At 38.8% G+C, this 21,905-nt stretch overlaps 1 protein-coding gene across 6 annotated transcripts in view; it reads right to left on the bottom strand.

The window, feature by feature from the left end:
- Nucleotides 1-256: 256 nt before the first annotated feature.
- The window catches only part of LOC120617114 (cyclin-dependent kinase inhibitor 2A-like), a 22,918-nt gene continuing 1,269 nt past the window's right edge, over nt 257-21,905 (bottom strand). The window contains exons 1-4 of one of the 6 annotated variants that reach the window (XM_039880709.1): nt 21,540-21,732; nt 2,577-2,883; nt 554-729; nt 257-422 (exon numbers count right to left, since the gene is read on the bottom strand). In XM_039880709.1, the coding sequence (XP_039736643.1) occupies nt 557-729; nt 2,577-2,880 (477 nt within the window). In that variant the 5' untranslated portion in view covers nt 2,881-2,883; nt 21,540-21,732 and the 3' untranslated portion in view covers nt 257-422; nt 554-556. Of the gene's footprint in view, nt 423-553; nt 730-2,500; nt 2,884-5,438; nt 5,464-5,517; nt 5,754-21,539; nt 21,733-21,905 lie in introns of those variants that run through there. The other 5 variants (XM_039880707.1, XM_039880710.1, XM_039880708.1 and 2 more) reach the window with 5 other exon arrangements.

Here is a 21,905-nt window from a genome sequence, read left to right as displayed (position 1 = left end):
GACCAAATAAATGAGCGAACGAAAGAACACGATTACAAAAAAATGAGCCTGGCTTTAACATTTGCTGGGCAGTTTGATACAAGAAAGGCCACGAAACCCATTTGAGCTTCGTTTTCCTACTTCACAAAATGGCTGTAAAAACAACAGCGCCCCGTAGGTACAAGGCTCGAAAGAGGAAGTGCCCGCATACATATACTCTCAGGGCTTGAGTACTTACTCGCTCTCGAAAACTCCAACTCAATGAAAAGGCAGAAACGATTTTTTAAAAAAACCTTTTATCACAATATATAAATGCACATAAAAGGTCTGAAATTTTAAAAAGCAGAAGAAAATTGGGAGGCGGGGATGGTGTGATGTTTGCCGCCCAATTTCTCCTGAAGATCAAGATCCTTTGAAGAATCTCTGGTCTTCAATTGGGGTATCTGCAGACGGCGGAGAGAAAAAAGACATTAGAAAGATGTGAGACCCATTCCAGCCTCCTTTTTTTGCAGTCCCCCAGGTATTCACTAATGGACTTTGCCTGCATGCACACTTCCTCACAATGTCCACTAACCCCTCAGCGCAGGGATCTGTTCCTGGAATCGCGACCCTGCCGGCTGTCTCCGCACTTCCGAGCCTCGCTAATCCCACACGCGTCCACTGTCCTGCTAGCTGTGCTGGGCTCGCCGACCGCTTCCGCACTCCGGGCCCGCCAGGCTGAGGGCAGGGAGAGCGCTGCTGCGCAGCCCACTGGCGTTGCGAGAGGAAAACGGGTATATAATGGGTGCCGAGTGCTTGCCACCTCGTCGACGTCGCCTCGCGCTTCGCGCGGTCCCAAGCATCTCTTGCATCTGAGGCTGGCGAGCGACTCAGCGAACTCGCGTAATCGGAGGACACTTGATTAGGCAAGGCTCGGAAGTCTGGGAATCACTGGTTCCAGTACCATTGTCTTTTTCCTCAGGGCATCTCTCCCAACCCAGCTAATGGCTTCCTAACGTTTCTAGAACAAAATCCACGTTTTGACCAAACATCCTTTGACCTATACGGCCCCTACAATTATCTGGCCTCTGCCTTCCTCTCTGATCTCGTTGTGTACACCCTCCAGCCTGCCTTTCGATCCTCCTGTCCCTCCACACACATTTTCGCCGCAGTCTTTGCACTTGCCAGTTTCTCTGCCTCCAGTTCCCAATCTCTTCTCATCAGTCAGCTTCTCGGATCACCCTAAGACAGCCTCCCCTTCTATTCACACTTCACTCTTATACATCGCATTGGTTTTACAAAATCACTCTCTGAAAATACATTGTTATAGTGTTTAAAGTCTATTTCCCAGAATGTAAACTCTACGAGGGCAGGACTCTTGTTTTGTCTCCAGTTTTGTGTCCCACCTAGAACCGGGCTGGTTACGTAGTAGAATCTTAGTTAAAGGGAAGGAGGGAGGGAAAGAAGACTCTCTGCGGCAGCTCCCAGTTCTTGCTCCACCCTACAGCCCTGTGACTGGCCCCTCGTCCTATACCGCGTCCGAAATGCAAGCTTCTGTTGGAGGAACGGTCCCGGCTAATGGAGATCTATCCGCCCCCGACGCCCCACCACAAGGCACTGCTCTCATTGCACTTCCAACGGTGGGCCCAGAGCGAGCCTCTCCACTCCGTCTTCCCAGATTCTCTCCTCAGTCCAGGAAGCCTAGTGCCTCCGTTCTGAGCCCAAGATTTCTGTATCTTGTATCTTGAAAGTCATGTTTTACCTTAAATATTCGTGCTAATTTCGTATATTGCTTCACATATATATTTTGATTAAATGGTTTCTCTTTCAGAAAAATAAAATTAGTACTTTAGGCAGGCAGAAGTGGAGGTAAGGAAATGGGGCCGAGGGAAAAGAAGGCTTTGTTGTCGTAGAAAGAGAAGGCAAGGAGAGGAACCACATAACCGTCTCTCCTTCTCAGCGATCTCTCGCAGAAACCAAAAGCTTAACAGAGAGAAAAATTTAAGAAAGGGTCTGTAATCCAGAGCGTGCAGCAAATTCCAGTGTGTAGACTGCGAGGGTTGGAGAGGTCTCCATCCCAGATACTCTCTGAACCCCTTGGGGGAGCTCTGAAAAACTCCACCGCATAGAGCAGCGGGGCGGATTTAGCAGAATTGTGTAACAGAGCTGGGAATGACAGATCTCTACCAGATGATGTCATGCGCAACTGGTTTTGGAAATCACAGGACTGGTCCAGCGACCTAGGTAATGGAGAAACTGAGGGCCATTGAATGGATGCATCTGGCCAGCTAGATTGGAGGAAGAAGGGACACTAGAACTTTAGCCTCGAGTCTTCAATGCTCAGGTCTAGGCCTGAGCTGCGGGGAGGATGAGTGTTTGGGAGGTGGAGTGCAGGGTTTATGGGATGGGCTTTGACTTAAGGAAGTCCATCTCAGGCTATGTCGCGTCCATAGCACTGGAGAGGGCAGCGCGATCGGAATACTAGGGTTGTCCCACTGGCTGGCAGTGTGAGAGCTGAGGAGAGACACAAGACTCCGCTCACCCGGAGCCAGCTTTCTCTTCTGAAAAAGGAGTGCGATGGGCTGAGGAAGCTCAAATTCTTAGATCGGCCTCCTCACCTGTGGGACCTTCTGCTGCGTCTGTACCAGCGTGGCTACCTCCTTCCCTGCCCCCTGAGGCCGCGCGCAGGTACCCGGCGACTTCGCGGTGGCCCCTCTCCTCAGCCAGGTCCACGGGCAGGCGGCCCCAGGCATCGCGCACGTCCAGCCGCGCCCCGGCTCGGTGCAGCGCCACCACCGTGTCCAGGAAGCCCTCCCGGGCGGCGTCGTGCACCGGTCGGGTGAGAGTGGCCGGGTCGGCGCAATTGGGGTCCGCGCCGTGGAGCAGCAGCAGCTCGGCCACGCGGGCGCTGCCCATCATCATGACCTGCGGGAGAAAGCAGAGTCGTCAGGGCGAGGGCAGGCCGTAGGGACAGGATTAAAAATGTAAAGAAACTGTTTGTAAAGCCGCTACTCCGTGCAGACATCAGTACAAACCACAGATGCCTACTCTTTGCTTTCAGTTACCAACTCTCTTAGCCAGTTCTCCTATCCATTCCATTTTCCTGTACACACCGAATTTCTATTCTATTCTCCAACTTTTCTTGGAGTTTCAGCCACACATAAAACACTGCCAGAGGTACAGACTACAGCAAAAGAGTGAGAGACAAACTTGCTTTCACTACAGCCTAACGTTCTGTATTTCTCCCCTCAATTTGATATGAAATTATGTAAGGCTCAGAGATTTTGTATAGTTCACTGTTGTATATCCAAGCCCAGAATGTGGTAACTGTTAAAAAGCAAAAATAATAATTAAAGAACAGAAAACAAAAAACTAACCTTAATTCTTGCAAAATTTAAAGCTAGGCTTCCTGGAATGTTAAACTTCAATTTTTTTTTTTTAGGTATAAAATTAGCTTTATCAAACCAGCCCTAAAATTTTTTCCTGTGGTAAGCTACATAATGCCCCCCAAAGATGTCCGCTTCCCAACACTTAAACGTGGTGGATATATATGGCAAAAGGGACTTTGCAGATGTGATTAAATTAAGAACTCTGAGGGAGATTAACCTGAATTGTCAGGGTGGGCCCACTGTAATCACAAGTTTCCTTGTAAGAGTCACAGTATATGGGTTATATTATATAGTGACTTATAAAAGGGAATTATTTATTTTAGTTATAGTCTGTATTAAACATGAATTACTTATTTATTCAAACCAAGGAATGATAATGTTATACTATGGTTGTTGATTCCTGTCCTGGAGAAAGTGAAACTGATTTAATTTTAAAAAAGAAAATATAAGTGAACTAAATCACAGCTCCAAAAAGAAGGAAAAATTATTGCAGTGCATTAAAACAATGCACTGTTTTAAAATAAAAAACTGGGAAACTTTACTACTATTACTAACTACATAAATCCAATGAAGTCCTTCATCATTTAATCGGTTTCAAATGCTTTTATTATATTTTTTATTATATTATTATTAAAGGTTGGATAGTAACCTAACATTTAAATATTTGAATCATAATAGCAATCCAAAGTGAAAAGAAAATAAACCAATTAAATGAATATATGTAGAGTGCTTAAATCCATTTGATAACACATTAAATTTAACTTAATAATTTGAAAGTTTTTCTATAAACTAAGTATTTCTATACTAAATATAGATTTGATTAGGGTAGTAAACCAAAATCATGTCTCTTTTTCTCTATATTATTATCCTCCCTGTGAGAAAAAGTTAAAATTAATTATCCAAATTTTTTTCTTTTTGAATTTAAACAAATAAGGTCTCCTCTAACATATTCCAGAATTCCAAGGTCAAACTCCCAGTTTTCAAGCTGCTGGTGATATTTTAGAGATAAAAAATTATGAGCCATACATACATTATTTTTAAAGGACTTGTGTTTGTCCTCTATAACCATTCCAGTCTCAAATTCTCTCCACACTTCAAATCACACAATAATCTCGAGTTTTAAAGCACTTTCGTTTTATTTTTATATCTGTATTTTAAAGTGTATATAACAGTTTCAGGAAAGAAAGATTTGCTTGTGAAGTTTGTGAAGTTCCAAGCAGACCTACTTTCCTTTATCTTGCTATGCTGGAGTTTTTGCAATGTACTTTTGTTTCACATAAATTTTAGTTTTCAGAATCAGAAATCATTGTCAACACTGGGAATAAAACTAGGGTGGTGACTCCCAGGAAGACTTCATTTTAGACTGAGACAAAATTAGTGAAGGCAAACAACAAAACCACGACACCCGCCCCCCAAAAAAAAACTGGAGTGAAGAAAGGAGAAATGACATTTCTCAACAATGAGGAATTGAAAACTCTCCCCCAAATATGTTAATCTATAGCAAGTAAGTTAATAACAATAATAATAGTAGCTACCACTAAAATGATAACCAAATTGGCATTATTTCACGCAAGGTTACACTAACGTTTTTCTTCGTATATGTCTGCATTTCCTTAATTCTTACAGGCATATATTGCAAAACGAGCATATTTTTTCCTTACCCAGTTAAATGAAAATAAACATATTATGTAGTTGCTTTTGAATAATTTCAACTGATATTTATTCTAAGATACACAGCTGTAGATTTCCACTGAAATCCACCCTAAGGAGGAAGATGATCATCAGTTCCATTCCGGGCCTGTGAGTTCAGGCCTGAGCCAGGCAAATCTTACACTTCTTTAAAATCTTGAGTTTTATACCAAACGGTCGTACATTTTCTATTTGATAAAGAACATACCTCTGTCTATATTAACAAAAATAGGTTCTCCCCTCCAGATCTTCACACCATTCTAAGATTACGTCCCTTGTGCTTCCTCGTTCCTCCCTTGGCCTCCTGAGCCCCCAGGGCGTTGCCAGGAGAGACTCCGACACCCGACTCCATAGGAAAACTCCACAGGATGCTACCCCGTCACCGAGAATCGAAACGTTTACCTGATTTCACCTTCCTTGCAAACCTGATTCTCCAAAGCCGCCCGTCACCCCTCCTCCCGCGGCAGATCTGCTCACGCACCTGAATCGGGCTCCGACCGTGACTGTTGCGCGCATTGGGAGGCGCCCCCTCCTCGAGCAGCGCCCGCACCTCATCCGCGCGGCCCCGGGCGGCCGCGGCGGACAGCCAGTCGGCCGAGGGCTCCATGCTGTTCTCTAAGGTCTAACGCTCGCTCCCTCGCTCCCTTCCTTCTACCCTTCGCCGTTAATTGTTACCCGCAGCCCTGCCCAGCCCAGCCTCTCGTGACAAGCCCGCTCCTCCTCTTTTACCCCCCTCCCCCTCCCGGGCCGGCGGAAACGGCAGCTAGACAACTCCTGCCGTCTCTACCCCAGGAGCGCGTCCACGTGTTCTCCCAGCAGGCGCCTTTCTCTCTGATCAAGCTGCGAATGGGACACGCCTGAAGTCGCGTGTAGATAGTTCTCCCGAGGATACTGCCCGGAAGCGGCCCGCGCCGGGAGCCGGACGAAGGCGTGCGGGTTGCCCCGCACCCGCCCCCAACCCCTGTTCCCCAACTCTGCGCACCCTGCACAGCAACAGAGGGGCACGCGGGTCTCGGAATGAGTTCGCTCTATTTAAGCGAAATTTCTCCCCCCATTTCCTTTTTCCGATGTACACCAATGGCGTTAGAATGCTGCGCAGGATTCCTAACTGCCAAGTTCGAATCGAGGTGTTTTATGTCATAGGCAAAGTATTGGTTCCTCTTTTTACTCAGAAGCAAAGGGCTCTTCTTCCTGGCAAGAGTCTTGCCAGGGATCTGTACCACCAGTACAACTACGAGGCTACCCTTCTTTTAGGGTACACATTCTCTCTCCAGACAGCAAATTGGCGAGGGAGTCATTGGGCCGATAGACTACTTTCTAAATAGCTAATTCCTCCTACACCAGAAAAAGTGTTCAGCGTTTGCAGAGTTACACAGTGCTTCAGAAGATCAGGCTCACTCACACAGTGCTGAGCCTCGCTCCTCTTCCGCCCCACTCCCCCCTACATACCTCTTCTTCTCACTAGAAAAACCTTACAATTTTCCTAGCTATAAAATGGAGGGCTAAGAGTGGTCCCTACTTCATAAGGCTGCTGTGAATTTTAAACGATGTACATATATGCATTTAGAACAGTGCCACACATCCTAAACTAATACCTTTTAGCTCTTAAATTATCCATTTTGAGGATTCTCTTGAAATCTTTTGAGGCACAGAAAAGAAAATGCTCAGGATAGAATTATCAATATTATATAAAAGAGAAGGCCAAAAAGACCTTAATCACTGAAAAAAAATGGACACCCTTATATTTAATGCAGAGCTAAGAACAAAGAGTATAACGAACAAAAAAAAATCTTTAAAAAGTTCTATTTTTTTCCTGTGGTTATTAGTTTTAAGCTTTTAAAGTATATGTATTATTAATTTTTTTTTAAAAAAGGGATTGCTTGGGCTTTGCCGATGCCTTAAGCATACGCTTAATCTGCCTACTAGATAACCCATGTCTATTTAACCGTTGTTTCAATCTCTAGTTGACTTCTCTTGAAGACCCAGAATACTTGACTGTACTTTCAGTTGCTGTTAGCTCACAAAAAGCATGATGTTTTAAAAATGGCATCAATTAGCAGTGGTAGCTGGTAGAGTTGGTAATGATGAATGATGTCTTGGATAATTTCTTTTATAAATGGAAGAAGCGTTCGAGGGTGAAAGTGTGACACAAAAATGGCTCAGAGAAGGCAGCTCTACAGGCGGCTCAGAAAAAAAAATGATTCAAGTAAACAGCTTTCTGCTGATGCAATGTAATCGGAGAAGAAATCTTGAAGAGGTATTTCTCAAAGCCTAGTCCACAGACTACACAGAATCACCAGAGAGTGCTCCTTAAATTCACACATTCTCCAAATCTACAGAGTAGATTTGTGGTAGTGGGGCAGGTGATGAGCCTCTGGGGTGGCGGGGTGGGTGACGATGAGCCTGCAGCTTTTACAAGTTTCCCAGGGGATTTTGAAAAACATCAAAGCCGACAACTACTACTTTAGAGCATGGTCTTTAGACACTTCTTTTGCTTGACTGTTCTAAAAGAATTTTGAAAACTAGGGATCATTTCACATGTTTTTAGGTTGACATCTAAAATATTTTTATTGTAAGTTTACGTAGTTACAGAAACATAATTTCCGGTGTATTGTAATAGTGATTTTCAAATAAATCTGTTATATCGCTTTAAAAAATAATGAAATGATGCCAATTAAAACACTCATGAGATAGCAAATCTGTTATAAAAATCCACAATGCATTACTGTGCTGTCTACATTTTCTTCTAGCCACTTCTCAATTATTTGCACAACAATGTTGTGAAAAATTCAAACTCTGGTAGAGCAGGAACTTAACGTAGCTTAAGGTATGATGGGGGACGGGAAATAGTGGTTATAGTTACGGGAGGGAGGAAACAGACTTCTCTTGTCATATGTCTGGCTTTTAGGCCAATATCAAATTTAGTTTCTATCACTAAAATAACTGCTCTTAATACTGGGGCAGGGAGTGAAGGCCTTTTTGAGAATCTGTTGAAAGCTGTAGACCCTCTCCTCCAAAAAGAAAGTATGCAAAAAAATATTTAAGTGTATTCATGTACACATGTATTTCTCAATATAACTTTCAGGGAATTCTCTAAAACTCAACTATGGATTCCAACATCAAAAACTCTTTAAACTCTTATGCAATATACTGGACTGTTGTTCAAGGATATGGGTGATGGAACCACATAAAAACGTTCTTTGGATGCATTATATACAGACATAGAGGATCTCAGGGCTGGATATGTCAGCCTCAGATATTCCATGTGTAAGGTGGAGTCATAATATATTTCATGGGTTGATAAAACAAGATGATGTGTGTCAAAGAGCTTTTTAAAGTATAAAGTTTGTTAGTTGTTGTTATTATCCCCAAACTTACTTTTCTTCTTCTCCAAGAAGGTCATGATCTTGTTTAGGTTTGTGCTCCGTTGGCAGTTTTGAAAATCTATATGAAATTTAAACCTATCTCAAGTCTGATCAGTCTTTTAAGAGAGAAGACTACCCTTTGTTCATTCATTCAACAGGCTCAGAGGCTAAAGAGTAGCATGTGTGTGGGGGGGTGAGGGTGGGAGTGTGTGTGGGAGGTATTAAACATTTGGGCTCTACATACAGTTGGACATCCTGGGTTCAAACTTAGACTTTTCACTTAATCTCTCTAACTTTGAACAAAGTTACTTAATGTATCTGGGCCTCAGTTTTTGCATCTGTATAATTGGGATAATGGTACTTGCCTCAAACAGTTGTTGTAGGGATTAAATGAAGTATTATATGTAATGTGCATAGAAAAGCAAAGGGAAGTAGAGGATGACACAAAAACAAAAAGGAAACAAAACTCATTCTGGTGGCTGAGGCAAAGGCTCCATGAAGGCTGAAAGCTGACCTTTGTCTCAAAGAAACGTGTCGGAGTATAAAGATACAAAAGAAGGAGAAAGATGTCCTAGGCAAAGGTGAGAGTATGTGCAAAGGCACAGAAGTTTGGAAATGTTGAAAGTAATTCACTGGGATGTATAGTGAGAAGCTGTAAAAATAACTTCTGGAAAGAAAGAGCCAGCAAGGGAGCTTCAAAGGACTGCTCAGATTGTCAGAAGGAAAACCAAGAGTGAATAAGATGGAAAGGAAGTGGGGACACTGTGTGTAGACTACTCTTTCACAGCTTAGCTGTGATAGCTCAAGGTGATGTATGGTGAAGGAAGGCATAGAGAAGGTAGAAGAGACTTGAGCACACACAAATGCCTGAAGGAAAAATGGCAGGTGAAGAGAAGAACAGCTAGAAGAGGGAAAAAAAGAGAAATTCAAGTCACAAGCAAGGGTATTTCTGAGGGACTGAGGTCCCTAACAAGTTGGGAAGTAATGGAGTACAAAGCAAGGAGAGTGGTCACAAATTTGGACTCAGGAGATAAAGCTAGATTTGAGAAAAGAGAAAAGGTCGGGGCACTGAGGAAGTTGAAGCACTTCCTTTCATGAATGAAGTGGCTGGCTTGTTTTCAGTAAGGATAAGATGGTGAGCTAGGAAGTGAGAATGGTAAAGGTTTAGAATATCTGTTATGATGAAAGAGGAGGGGCGGAGCAGGACTTAGAGGAGAACTTCCATCAGTCTGGAGAACACAGCTGAGAGTAGAGATCATGACACTATGGGAGCACCTGAATATTTTACTTAAACGAAAGCAAACCTTACAAACCAGAAACCCTACAAATCAATGAATAGTAATTCTAGATATGAACATTAATTCAAAACATCACCAGAAAGATATCTGAGAAGGCAGTATTCTGAAATTACTGACAAGGCATTGAAGAATTGGCAAGGAATGAAATGCATGGTATGCAAACATATTATATAAGCAACACTTTTCTTGGGAAAATAAAAAAAGAAATAGCTCTGGATTGGGACCAACTGACAGCCCTGGTGTATCTAACGAGCTGCTTTTTGACTGTGAAATCTTTTGAGACGATTTTTTAGCTTTGCTATCCATTATCTTTAAAATGGGCTCTCAGCTTGCTCTATCCTTTATACCTCATGAAGTTATTATATCAAGTGAGACACAAAAGCTGTTTTAAAAGCATACTTCTCATATTATATAGTTAATGTTTATTTAACTCAACTTGATACTGTAATACAAGTGTGAACATTTTCATTAACTTAAAGTTAAAAAAATAAAAAGAAAAACATATATCTCTTTACCTTATTCAATACTAGTATTGTTATTAAACTGTTCAAAATATAGTTAAAAATAAAGCATACATAAAGTATCTCTGGAAAGATACAGAAAAGTCTTGTACATGTGGGAAGATGAAATGAACTGGTCTCAGACTTTTCACATTTACAATTTGTATTATTTGAATTTTGTACTATATGTATATGTTAGCCATTCCAATTAATTAAATAAACTTCAATTAGACAATTAAGAGTTGATTTTATAAAAAACCATTCATAAATTTGACAAGCAGTAACTGAGTACATATTATGTGTCAGGCTTTAAGTTGTAGATATAAAAAAAGAAGGGTCTTCAGTCAAAAGGGTGTATTGGTAACAATCGTCAACATGTTTGCTTCTTTGGAGGAGGAAGGTAATTTTGAATTGGGATGTATTCTTGAGAGAAGCCTACATTAACAGTATAGGAGAAGGAAGATGCATTCTTATAACTGACACCTCAGACCCGTGTTACCAGGAAAAAGATATTGTTTTTAAGGGTCTGGAGAGGATCCCACAATTAAGAATTCCTTAGGAAATACCTCATCAGAACAAGGTATGCACTCTGTTATGGATTTTCTGGACATAGCTGGGCTAAGTCTGAGTAGATGGACTCTGGGATAGAATGCTGGGTGCAGTAGAGAATTATTTGAAGGCCGAGGCAATGGAAGAATACTTTCATGCACTCTTTTAATTTAGAGTTAGTAAAGTAAGGAAAAGAGGATCCCAAGTCAAGCTCTACCTACTTTATCACCTTGAGCAACTGATATTTTATTCTGGCTTCAATATCTTCATATACAAAGTGGGCATAATAATAACTGTGCCTCAAGAGACTAGTGCTCAGCCAAAAATTCTGAGGGCCCAGTGTCCAATCTGGGTATTTTTAATGTGGAAGAAAGACTTCCTTAGGTGAAAAATGGCAAAGAATGCCAGCTCTCCTTTAAATTATTATTATTTTTTTTTATGAGGAGAAAAGGCAGCTTTAGCATGAAATGGAGACATCTGAGAACACATAGCAGTTTTCTAAACAGGTTTGTAAGAACAGGGAACATGTTCCTAGCATGAGATCTACGGAAAATTCAAGATGGAAGATGCTTCCTTCTCCCTTTTACTATTCTCCAATTAAATTCAATATAGCACAATTACTGAGCTTCTGTTATGAATAAGGCCCTCATTTAGGGGCTCTCTGAAATCTCCATGCCCTCAGAAGTATTATAAAATTCCTCTTCCTGCTCAAACAGGACTTTGTAAGAAGCACAAAACTCAAAATGACTTAACTAATTATAAACCTGAATCATAATTATAGGTAAGTCCCAATTTTTCAATCTTAGTTTCCAAACAGTAAACTGGGTATAGAATCTGCAGTGTCTCTCTTCATCTTCCAGGATCATTTTGAGAATAACTTATAAATGTATCTCATGATATATAGCAGATGTCTTTCCTAAATTGTGTGCAAACAAATTTAATTTTAAATCTATGTAAGAAGTTTATTAGAAGTATCTCTAGAGTGGACTCTTGTGAAATGAGGAACCGTGAAGCTCATGAAAATGATCACTCCCTAACCAACTGTTTTGTAAATATCTGCTTTTGTATTTTGAGAAGTTTTTTATGGTGAATTACTTATATCTATTTGTAGTTATTTGGTCAGTTGGAAAAACTAAAAGATTAGCACAGTATGTGTGTATATGTACACATATCTATAAAAACACTTACATATCTATAGTATATATTTCTGTGTATATGTGATTTGTTTACATGCACAGATATCAAAAATTAGCCTCATCCTGAGGAGCAAAATAAGTAATAAGGTATATAAATAGAGGAGAGAGACAGATAGACAGAAATTGGGACAATAGGAGATTCATTCAAAGTTTCCAAGAAAATCATAATGGCTACCATTTACTGAAACCCAGCTATGTGAGAAGCATTAAGCAGCTTTACATATATCATTTCTAACCTCACAACTGTGGAATAGAAAATATTATTCTTCCTTCATAAATCAGAAAAAAAAGAAGCCCAGGGTATTTAGGTAACAATGAACAAGAAAGTGGAATTCAAACTCAAGGTTCCCAGTTCTGTCTGAGAGGTCCACACTCTTCCCACTATGTTTCCCTGTGGATTGATTTGTACAGTATATGGGGGCAACTCAGCAACCTTCACTTTTCTTTGAAATTGTGCCTTCAAGTAGGTTGCAAATCCTAGACCAAGGTGACAAGATCTTCATTTTTGGGAACTACCATGCTTCTGTGTGATTGTTCTGGGGTGTAATAAGACATATAATGATATAAATTTAGAACCTGAAGTCTCCTCTAAGTCACTTAACCCAGTCCCATTATTTTTGAATGATTATAGTTTTACATGTGTAAAAAAATTTGAAATATTTCCTTTTGTTTTTTTCTTGCTCAGTTCTTGTGGACATAATACAGTTTTGAAATAAGCTTTTCCTCTCATTTATCATTAGATAATTTCCCCAAATTCTCAAAAATCACTCCATAAATGCTATTTTTAACAGCTACAACATATTCTGCTGAAAAAAAAAGTTTAGTTTACTTAATGATGTCCCTGTTGTCAAATATTTAAAGTGTTTCTAATTGATACAGTAAATAGTATTGAAGCTTTTAAAAAGATATAAAGCTCTTGACACATATTGCAAAACTGCTTTACATAAAGCTATTCCCTTGATTTATAGATAAGAAAGTGGAGGGGTGGTACACTGCCATGTTAACCCAGTTAATAAATGTTTGCTGCAGTCTTGAACTCAGTCCTCTCTCCATATTCTTTCTATGGCCACAGCTGCTTACTCTGACTTGAACAGATGTTGTTGGTGAGAATGTCAACCATATCCTTAATAATAATCTTGCAAGAGACACACATGCAGTATTGGCAATGGGAAAATCCCAGTCTTCATAGTCAGATAGACCTGATCCCTCATTTACCAGCTCTGCAGGCTTGAATAAATGATATAAAACTTACCTCATTAGGGTACATAAGGAACAAAGAATGTCAGATATGTAAAAATCTAGGTATCTAGGCACACAGTAGGCTCTCAGTAATAGAAGTTACTTTTTTTTTTGAGATATGATGTTTACTATCATGTTACTCATTTAGGCCTTCAAAGTCTATTTTCTCTTGAGTATTTTTTTGTTCATTACTGTACATTCTGGCAGGTATCTATGGTTTGAACAAGCAAACTCCCTTCCAAAAGGTGTGATTAGTTTTGTCTTCTTTGAATTCTAACCCCCTGAAAACAGAACTTCTTTGTAATTAAGTTGGCTGTTATAATGAAAGAACTTTTACAAAACCTTCATTAAATCCTAGGAAGTGACAACGGAGTGTGTCACTGTTCAATATTTCCTCTGTATTTACTGCCACCCACTACCACATCTTGGTGTTCAGTTCAAGTAAGAAGTACGAGAGAGGAAACTATAGACAAAATTCAAGAATTACAAAGTTTACCTTCTCTAAACCTCTATTCTCAGCCTCCTCTTTTTCCTTCTTAATGGGATATATTTTCTTCTTTCAAACACACATTGCCCTCTTAATTGCTAATCATGAACACATATAATAACACATATAATATGCTGCTGATACATGTATGTGCTATTAGAATGTAAAGATACTGTTGAAACTCACAGAGAAGTAATACTGTATTCAGTTTTCACTCTTGGGGATGGGATGTGTCTATGGTTGATTGGGTTTAACAATAATTTAGGGAATAGATATTAAAGCTTTGCTCTTCAAATGGAGACCTTGTTGCTCGCCCACCCCCGCAACAACAACTATCCTTTAAAAATAGCCTACCTCCTTGAGGCTCTATAGTCTTACTGTTACGTTTTTTTTTTTTTCCTTTTCCTGGATTTCTGAGAGTTCTGAAGCCTCCTCTGATATTGTAAAAGATCATAAGAAAAGTTTTTTTTGTGTGTTGGACCACTCTTCCTCTAGTCACATTCTTCATCTAATATATGAGTAAACTCCTCTGGAAGAAATCTTCTTGATGATATATATCAACCCTGAATAAGTTAAAAAATACTTCTTACTCATGTTTTAGCACCTTTCACTTACAGATTTAACATTTCCACTCATGCTTTCCTTCGAGTTTTTGGATTGAGGGTATAGTTTTATATTTTTCTTTCTTATGGTTAAGGTTATAACTTCCAAACTTCATTTATTTAAAAGGCAATGATAATAGAATATACTTTATACACCAAATTTATATAAGTCAATTTTGCCTTAAGGAAGTACATTTAATATTTAATATATTTTCTCTTTGATATCTTAATAAATGTGAATAGAATAGCTGAAGGTCACTATTTAAGGCAGAAAGTTTGAAGATTTTGAGGATGACTTTAATGTTTCTGCCCCTCTTTCCTTCTATCACACACACACACACACACACACACACACACACACACACACACACACTTTTATACTAAAGAATTAAAAATAAATTCTCCACTAAAAGTATTGATGCAGATATTCAGACTGCAGCTACCATTCTGAAGGCATTAAGAGTCCATTCGATAACTCAGTGCTCCCTCCAGAAATTACTAGTCTGGTTTACTGAATTCTTTGATAAATAAAAGGCAGGTAAATAACTTTTCTTTTCAGTTCCTAAAATTAATTTGACTTTTTAGGAAAGAGGTTCATGAATATTATTTAATATCTAGTTAATAGGTATACATACTAGAAGAGTTTAGAGTTACACTGTAAAGGCCATCCTATAGGGCTTCCGTACATGTGTGGGTAAAAAAAGTAGGCAAATTTACACTAATTTTACCTGACACCTGAGAATGTGCCAGCGGTTTGAATGAATATATTTTTATTATGATACATATATTCTTTAAAATAAAGTTCAGAAATTTGTAGCTACTCTGAATAATTAAACTCTAAGTAGGCATTTACTGTAAAAGTAAACTAGTGTTCTTTTAAGAGCAAAGTTTATTTAGGCACTTTAACAATAAATGGCAAATATATGTCAACTGAAGTTTACAATGTATCTTTACATATACTATTTTATCTAGTTCTTATTAGATGAATACTATAGAATACCATCTCAGCTTTACAGATGAGAAAATGAAAACCCTGAGAGTTTTAAGTACTTAGTCTTAATACCACACAGCTAGTAGTAAAGGAAATGTAATCTAATCACAGGTCATATATTCTAAGAAAGTAACTTTTCTACTTCATCCTTCAAGAGATTCCTGTGCTGACAGGTTTTCCATTAGTTGCTCTTAAATTGAAATGAGAATAAGTATTTTATATTTAATTTACAAGGAAATTTTGAATTAGTTTTATTCTGGGCAAGCAATAAATTTCTGAAAGAAGATAATCTCCTTTTTTTTATTATTATGAGATGTAGTAGCTTTTAGAGCTTATAAGAACTTTAGGTATTATTATATTGCCTTATTTTTTCAGAACTTTTTCAATCACTCAATAAATATATGTTTACTGGAACATATGTGGCTGATGCAGAGTAAAGCGGAAATCCAAAGGAATTAAGCAACTTACAAAACAAGTTAACTAGAAGAGATGTAGTCACTAGAGTGGCAAGTGAGGGCATTTAGAATAAGACACACAATGACTTTTGGCAGACTGCTACAACTTATCTGAGCCTCAGTCTCCATCCAGTCTATAAAATATGAATAAAATCCCTAAAACATGATAATGTGACAATTAAATGAGATAATGTAAGTTGACATGCTCTATTACTTTTAAGCTCCTTATAATTATTTTGAAGGAAAAGAAAAAGCAAACTTTTCCATATGCTCTTGAAAGAAAGTTTCAATGAGCTTTTTTTTAAAAATCAGGTATTACATAAAACATTAAACTTCAATTCTTTAGCATGTAATTTGAATGGAATAAAATTCAAAGTGTCTCATGTTGTATAGATATTTAATAATTATTTTAAAGTTAAAATATACTATTTGTTCTGCAGGGTGGGAAAAATTTGCATTTGGGGGGAGTCATTGTTCTTTGGATAGTTGCTGTTTCTTTAAATTGAGTGAAAGAATTGTACAGTTGCTGAGTCAGATGATTTGGCAGCCTGAGTGAAGCAGAGCAAGAAAATGGTGGCACTCAAAAAAAGAAAGCAAAATGTAAGCTTTTCCCACAAACATCAGCAAAGTAATTGATGTAACATTAAACAAATTGTATTTAAAAAGCAGAAAAATTATGATTATAATCTCGAAGGCATAATATTTTAGTTTTTCTTACAATTGCAAATTATTTTTTAGGTCACATTATTCAAATGTATTGTCTCTCTTGTCAGTGTGCTTTTACAGACACAAAATCCTATCGTTTTGTCCATAAATGCTTTATTCTGTTATGGCTACATTTTACTGCAATTTTGCCTTGATCTTAAATATAATTTAAACCTGTGAAACACTTATATGTTTGGTTTTCTTCTCTTACATAATTTTAGGTTGTCATGTTTACTATCTTGATTTCTGATTTGGATAATAAAATGAAAGAAATCACTTTATCTATCTATCTATCTATCTACCTACCTACCTACCTACCTACCTACCTACCTACCTATCTACCTATCTAGAGAGCACCACTCATCCTATGCAAACAGAGGTAAGTGTATTTAGTGTTTCAAACATATAAGATATCATAAACATCTTATGTAGAAATTTTCTGTTTGGTGCTACAAGCTTTAACATACCAGTATATCCTGTTACATCCTTTCCTCAAAAATATGTTCTGATGCTAAAAATTTGGCATTTAAGAGACAATCTTTTTCAATTCAGATAAAGGATCACATAATAATAAAGGCTTTCCATCATTTAGTAAAATAGTTCTTTCTGATTACGCAGACTCTCAGTGTCTTTCCTGGAATCCAAAGTGTGATTGATTGATTCTAAAATTTTAAATGCTACCTAAAAGCCTGTACCTTGATTTATAAACAAATAAACAAACAAACAAGCAAAAATAAGGTTAAACACAACATTGGCCACATTTGTCAAATTGTGCTCCAAAGAGCCAGCCACCAGCAACAGAATCCCCCTCAAGTGCTTATTTAAAATGTTAATTATTGGGTCCCACAGCCAATTTGCTGAATTAGATTTTCTGGGACTGAGCCCCAGAAATGTGTATTTTAAACAGTAGCCCAGGTAATGATTCTACTGAAAACCTTTGCCTGCTTTTACTTCTCATCATTCTCATGCTTAAATTATGAAAGTAAAGGCATGTTTGGTTACACCACTCTGCATGATTTTAGTTTCAATTTGCTTAAGAGATTATATATTTTTATTCATATAGTTCTGAACCTCTACAAACCTTTCTTTTAAAAAAATTTCTACTGGCTTGCAACCAATTAAATTTTGAGATTTTTTTTTTTTGAAGTTGAAGGGGAAAACAGATCTAGCTGAAGAATTAAAAAGTCATTGGTGATAAAATGTTCATATTTTCAAAAAAAAAATCAACTCATTCTTTTTCAAAGGGCCTCTGAGACATTAGCATTTTAAATTTTGTAGTTGATGGTTTTAATTTTTTTCCCCTTTTATTACTTTTTCTGGTTATGTGGTTCTGCTCATCTGCAACAATCATTCTAGGACTCATGAAATGAATAACTGCATTGACAAGCAGTTTTTCTTCAATCCTCCTTTCTTTAAAAAAACAAATGCAGTTAACACTTAGTAAATTCAACAATTCCCAATACACTTGCAAATGCTGAATACACATTGAAATACCATGAATTAGGATGTAGTGAATCTGCTGAGGTCCCAAATTGGTAAGCATTTTCTAAAATGGAGCAGAGCCTCTAAAAGGTGCTTCCTACCCGACTGCACAAAGCCTTTGTTTACTCTCAAGCTTTTCTCCATCGGTTAGCTTATTGTTATAGAAGTTGATCCTGTTCTAATACAGACTTTTTCATTCTAATAAATGAGTTCCTTTGAATGATTTAACTGAGGGAGTAAGTTTTCAAATACGAGGAAAGCTGCAGTATAAGAAGAAAACAGTTGAGACACATCACTAGAAAAATACTATGGGCCATTCTCCATATGATTTTGCAACCCAGACAGAGAAACAAAGAGGATGAGGCCTTTCAACACTCTGCCATCCGGTGTGGAGGAGCATAGAATGGCCTTCCAGTCTTGGAAGTGCACTTTCTGAACAGTTTCTTGGAGTGAACCTAACCCACTCTGCTACCTCCCCTCTAGAAAAAAGGACTATTTTCTTTGAACTAGCAGTTTGAAGCTGGGGAGGTGACCTAGAGATATCCCCCGTCATACCTAGCACCCTTCCTGAGTCCACAAGGCCCACTCGGATTCTGCCTGCCCCTACTCCCTTCTACACCCAGTGAAGCCCCAATATTGCTCTACATATAATTCCTGGTCTGCAGTTACTGTAACTCTGAGCAAATTTTACCTGTGGAGTAAGGCGCGAGGCCCAGGGAAGGCTAAAAAGTAAAAGGGATGTGTTCGTGGAGTGAAGCGGTAAGTGTCCAGTGTCCAAACTCTTGCTGGAGGGTCCCACCCCAGCTACCAGTCAAATCTCCAGGATACGAAGGGTGTCTAGGTATTGGGTCCAGGAGAGTGAGAGGAGCTGGGAGGTGGGGGAGGTAGGGAAGGAGAGAGGTGAGGTCTGCTGAGCAGTTTGGATTTCACTTCCTATGGCCAGCTCTTTCTGGGGTCCTGGGGACACACACTGTGACCCTAGCCTAGCTCTGGGAGGCTGGGAGCCCCAGCCAGAGTCATCTGAAAGGACTTGTGAGAAGGAGTCCTGAGAAGGGGCCTAACTCCCCAGGCGCTTCGGAAATAGATATAACTACGCATTTATCCAATATTTACCACTTACTTATAAACGAAGTGGTGAACAGACACAGCAAGCGTCAGTATCTTGAGAGGCTGAGGGGGGGGGGGCAAGTGAGATCACTTATGCTTCTCAGAAAGGACTGAAGGGTTTAAAAGAGTGAAAACACTGGGCCAAATATTCAGCCTTCTGTTAAGAAAGTATTTTTGAGATGGTGTGGATCAATTTACTGACAGAAATTATTCATATGTTGGAAAAACAGTTTAGCTTAACTCGACCATGATTGCTAGCAGTGATGAACTAACATGTAATTAGCAGACCTGCATTATGGACACAGACAGTAACAGGCTACGTCATTGTTACCTTAGGAAGACAATGGAAATTAAAAAATTCAAGAATATCCAAAGAAGTAAATGAATATTAGGTCTTGATTTCTGAAAGGGTTATTGTTCATCTGGAACATGTTACAAGCTTGAGATCATGTACACAATGGAAATATGGTTTATGCTAACTGTACGGTGCTTACCTTGAGAAAACATTATGTTGTCAAAGGGGAAAAAAACCCTAAGAGTTCCCAAATAGTACTAAACAAATATTTAATTTCATAAAAATATGACTATTTTGTAAATACACCAAGATAGAAGTAACAAATCAATTAATGTAATTCATCAGGCATGTGTGGATAAGAAACTAGTAATGTGGAATTTTATTATATACATTTTTCAGTCATATAAAAATAAATTCATAGTGAACATATTTGCAGAAACTAAAAATGTTAAAATAATAACACCTTACATCTGGCATTAATATTAAAAAATTCTTACAAGTTATTTTTAAATACTGTGGCTCTCAAAGAACACTATGAACCTAACATTATTACCCGCTATACATATTCTTAAATCAATATAAACATAGACATATATATTAATGTGAAATATATAATTACTTTTCATTTACAGTTAATACTTCTAGATGTTTATATATGTGTAGAATCTCACATAGGAAATTGGAGAATTGCTCATATTTTCAAGACATATTCTGTCCAAGTCATCTGTTCTGATGAAAGTTGTGCTTTTCATAGTTAATACACTTTTAAATAATTACATATCATTCCTGAAAATTCATTTATACATAAATAAAAAGAAAAAAATGACTACTTTCAAGGAACCTATCATTTTTATTATTTTAACATTTCATACAATATACTATAAAATAAATATTTTCTCTAACTTAATCACAGTATTATATCGTGTATTCCTAACGTAGAAAACACATAATTATAATATTTATATTGATTAAAAATTTCTACTTTGTTACTACAGATTTCTGGTACAACCTAACAATTGAGATAAAATAGCTCTATATAGAGATTAACAGTAATAGTAACAAAAACATATAGTAGCTAAGCGTTTGCTGGTACGAATAAAGCATCATTAAAAAGACCAACAGGATCATGCTATGAAATTCTTTTCTAGCTCCTGCTGCTGATTCTTTAAAAAGCTGAAATTTCATAATAATATGAAAAATGTAATTTACTCTATAAATTGTAGACTTTTATCAATAGAAATTGAGGCATCTAATTAAACACTGACAGTTTTAATAGATTTACATTTACATGTCAATAATCCATTAACATTACAATAAAAAACTAATTACCCCTCTGCTGGCCTTTGCATTTTCAAAACATATATTCCAGAGGAAATGATGCAACGAGGATGGTCACAAAAATAAAGTCTCATTAAATTGTTTTTAGACTTACCCAAGTTCTAATAGGATTCTGCATATTGTTACTCTATATACACATATATTTTCCATTATTCTGGCCACAGGCAATTACACCGACTGTATCAAGATTCATCTGATGTGAAGACAAAACTACCTAGGATTCTGTTTTTCAAGTAGGCCTCATGAAAAAAAAGTGTTAATTTTGGTCTAAGATGACTAAAATACTATTGATTGGATTCACCAATATGTTCTAACCATATGGCCATTGTCTCGAGAAATTTGAATCTGTCCGCCAAATAAGAAACCTCCGATTCACTACGAAAACCCATCTCTGCAAAATTTCCTCCTAGCAGTTACTGATCCTCCGATCAATTTTACTATTTCGGGAAGTCAGACCACATGCGGCTACTGGAAGAAGGGAAGGTTTACCCAGAAAGAAGGCTGGGGGAAAAAAAGGCGGCCTTCAGAAAACTAAGACTGTTAGTAATATTTTCCTCTAGGGCTAATTAAAGTGCATTAGAAATATACCTTGTATATTTCACGGGTGTGTGTGTGTGTGTGTCTTACTGATTGTACCACCCGGGAAATCCAGGAGCACTAAGGTGAGTTTAGAATCTCCCGGTTACCCCCCGAGTTTCATGGGATTAAAGAGGTGTGTGAAGGGGCTCCAGGCTCAATATATCAGGAGAACTTCACATCTAAGTGTAACTCGCGTGGAGAGACACTGGAAAGAACCTTCACCCCTCAAAAAATGACTTGTCTGTGTAGAAAATCACACCAAACAAAAGCATCTAAGGGCCGATTGCGCCCGAGATTTTTCGAGGCCTTTCCTACCTGGTCCTCCAGAATGTGGCTGCTGTGCTCTGCGCTGGCTCCTCACTAGCGTCAGCACGAGGGCCGCAGCGGCCCTCACACCCGGCGATGCCCACTCACCCGCCGGCCGCGGGAATTGTACCACGAAAGCCCTCACTTGCGGCGGGCCGCGCGAGCGCCGAATCCTCACCGTGACCAAAAAGGTACGCACCATGTCCTTGCCGCGGCCGAGCTGCGCGGGCACCGCGCCGCGCAGCCTTTTGATATCAGAGGTAAGCAGCGCCGCGCCCGCCCCCCGATTGCAAACTGAGACCCACGCGCCTCCGAGGTGCCCATCCCCGCCCCGCAAGCGCGCGCCCGCGTTCCTCGCGCGCGCCCGCTCGACCC

The sequence above is a fragment of the Pteropus medius genome, unplaced genomic scaffold (genome assembly GCF_902729225.1).
Source record: "Pteropus medius unplaced genomic scaffold, Ma_sr-lr_union100, whole genome shotgun sequence".
Lineage (NCBI taxonomy): Eukaryota > Metazoa > Chordata > Mammalia > Chiroptera > Pteropodidae > Pteropus > Pteropus medius.
Note: the sequence above shows the minus strand (reverse complement) of the source record. Positions and strands in the feature narration are given on the sequence as shown.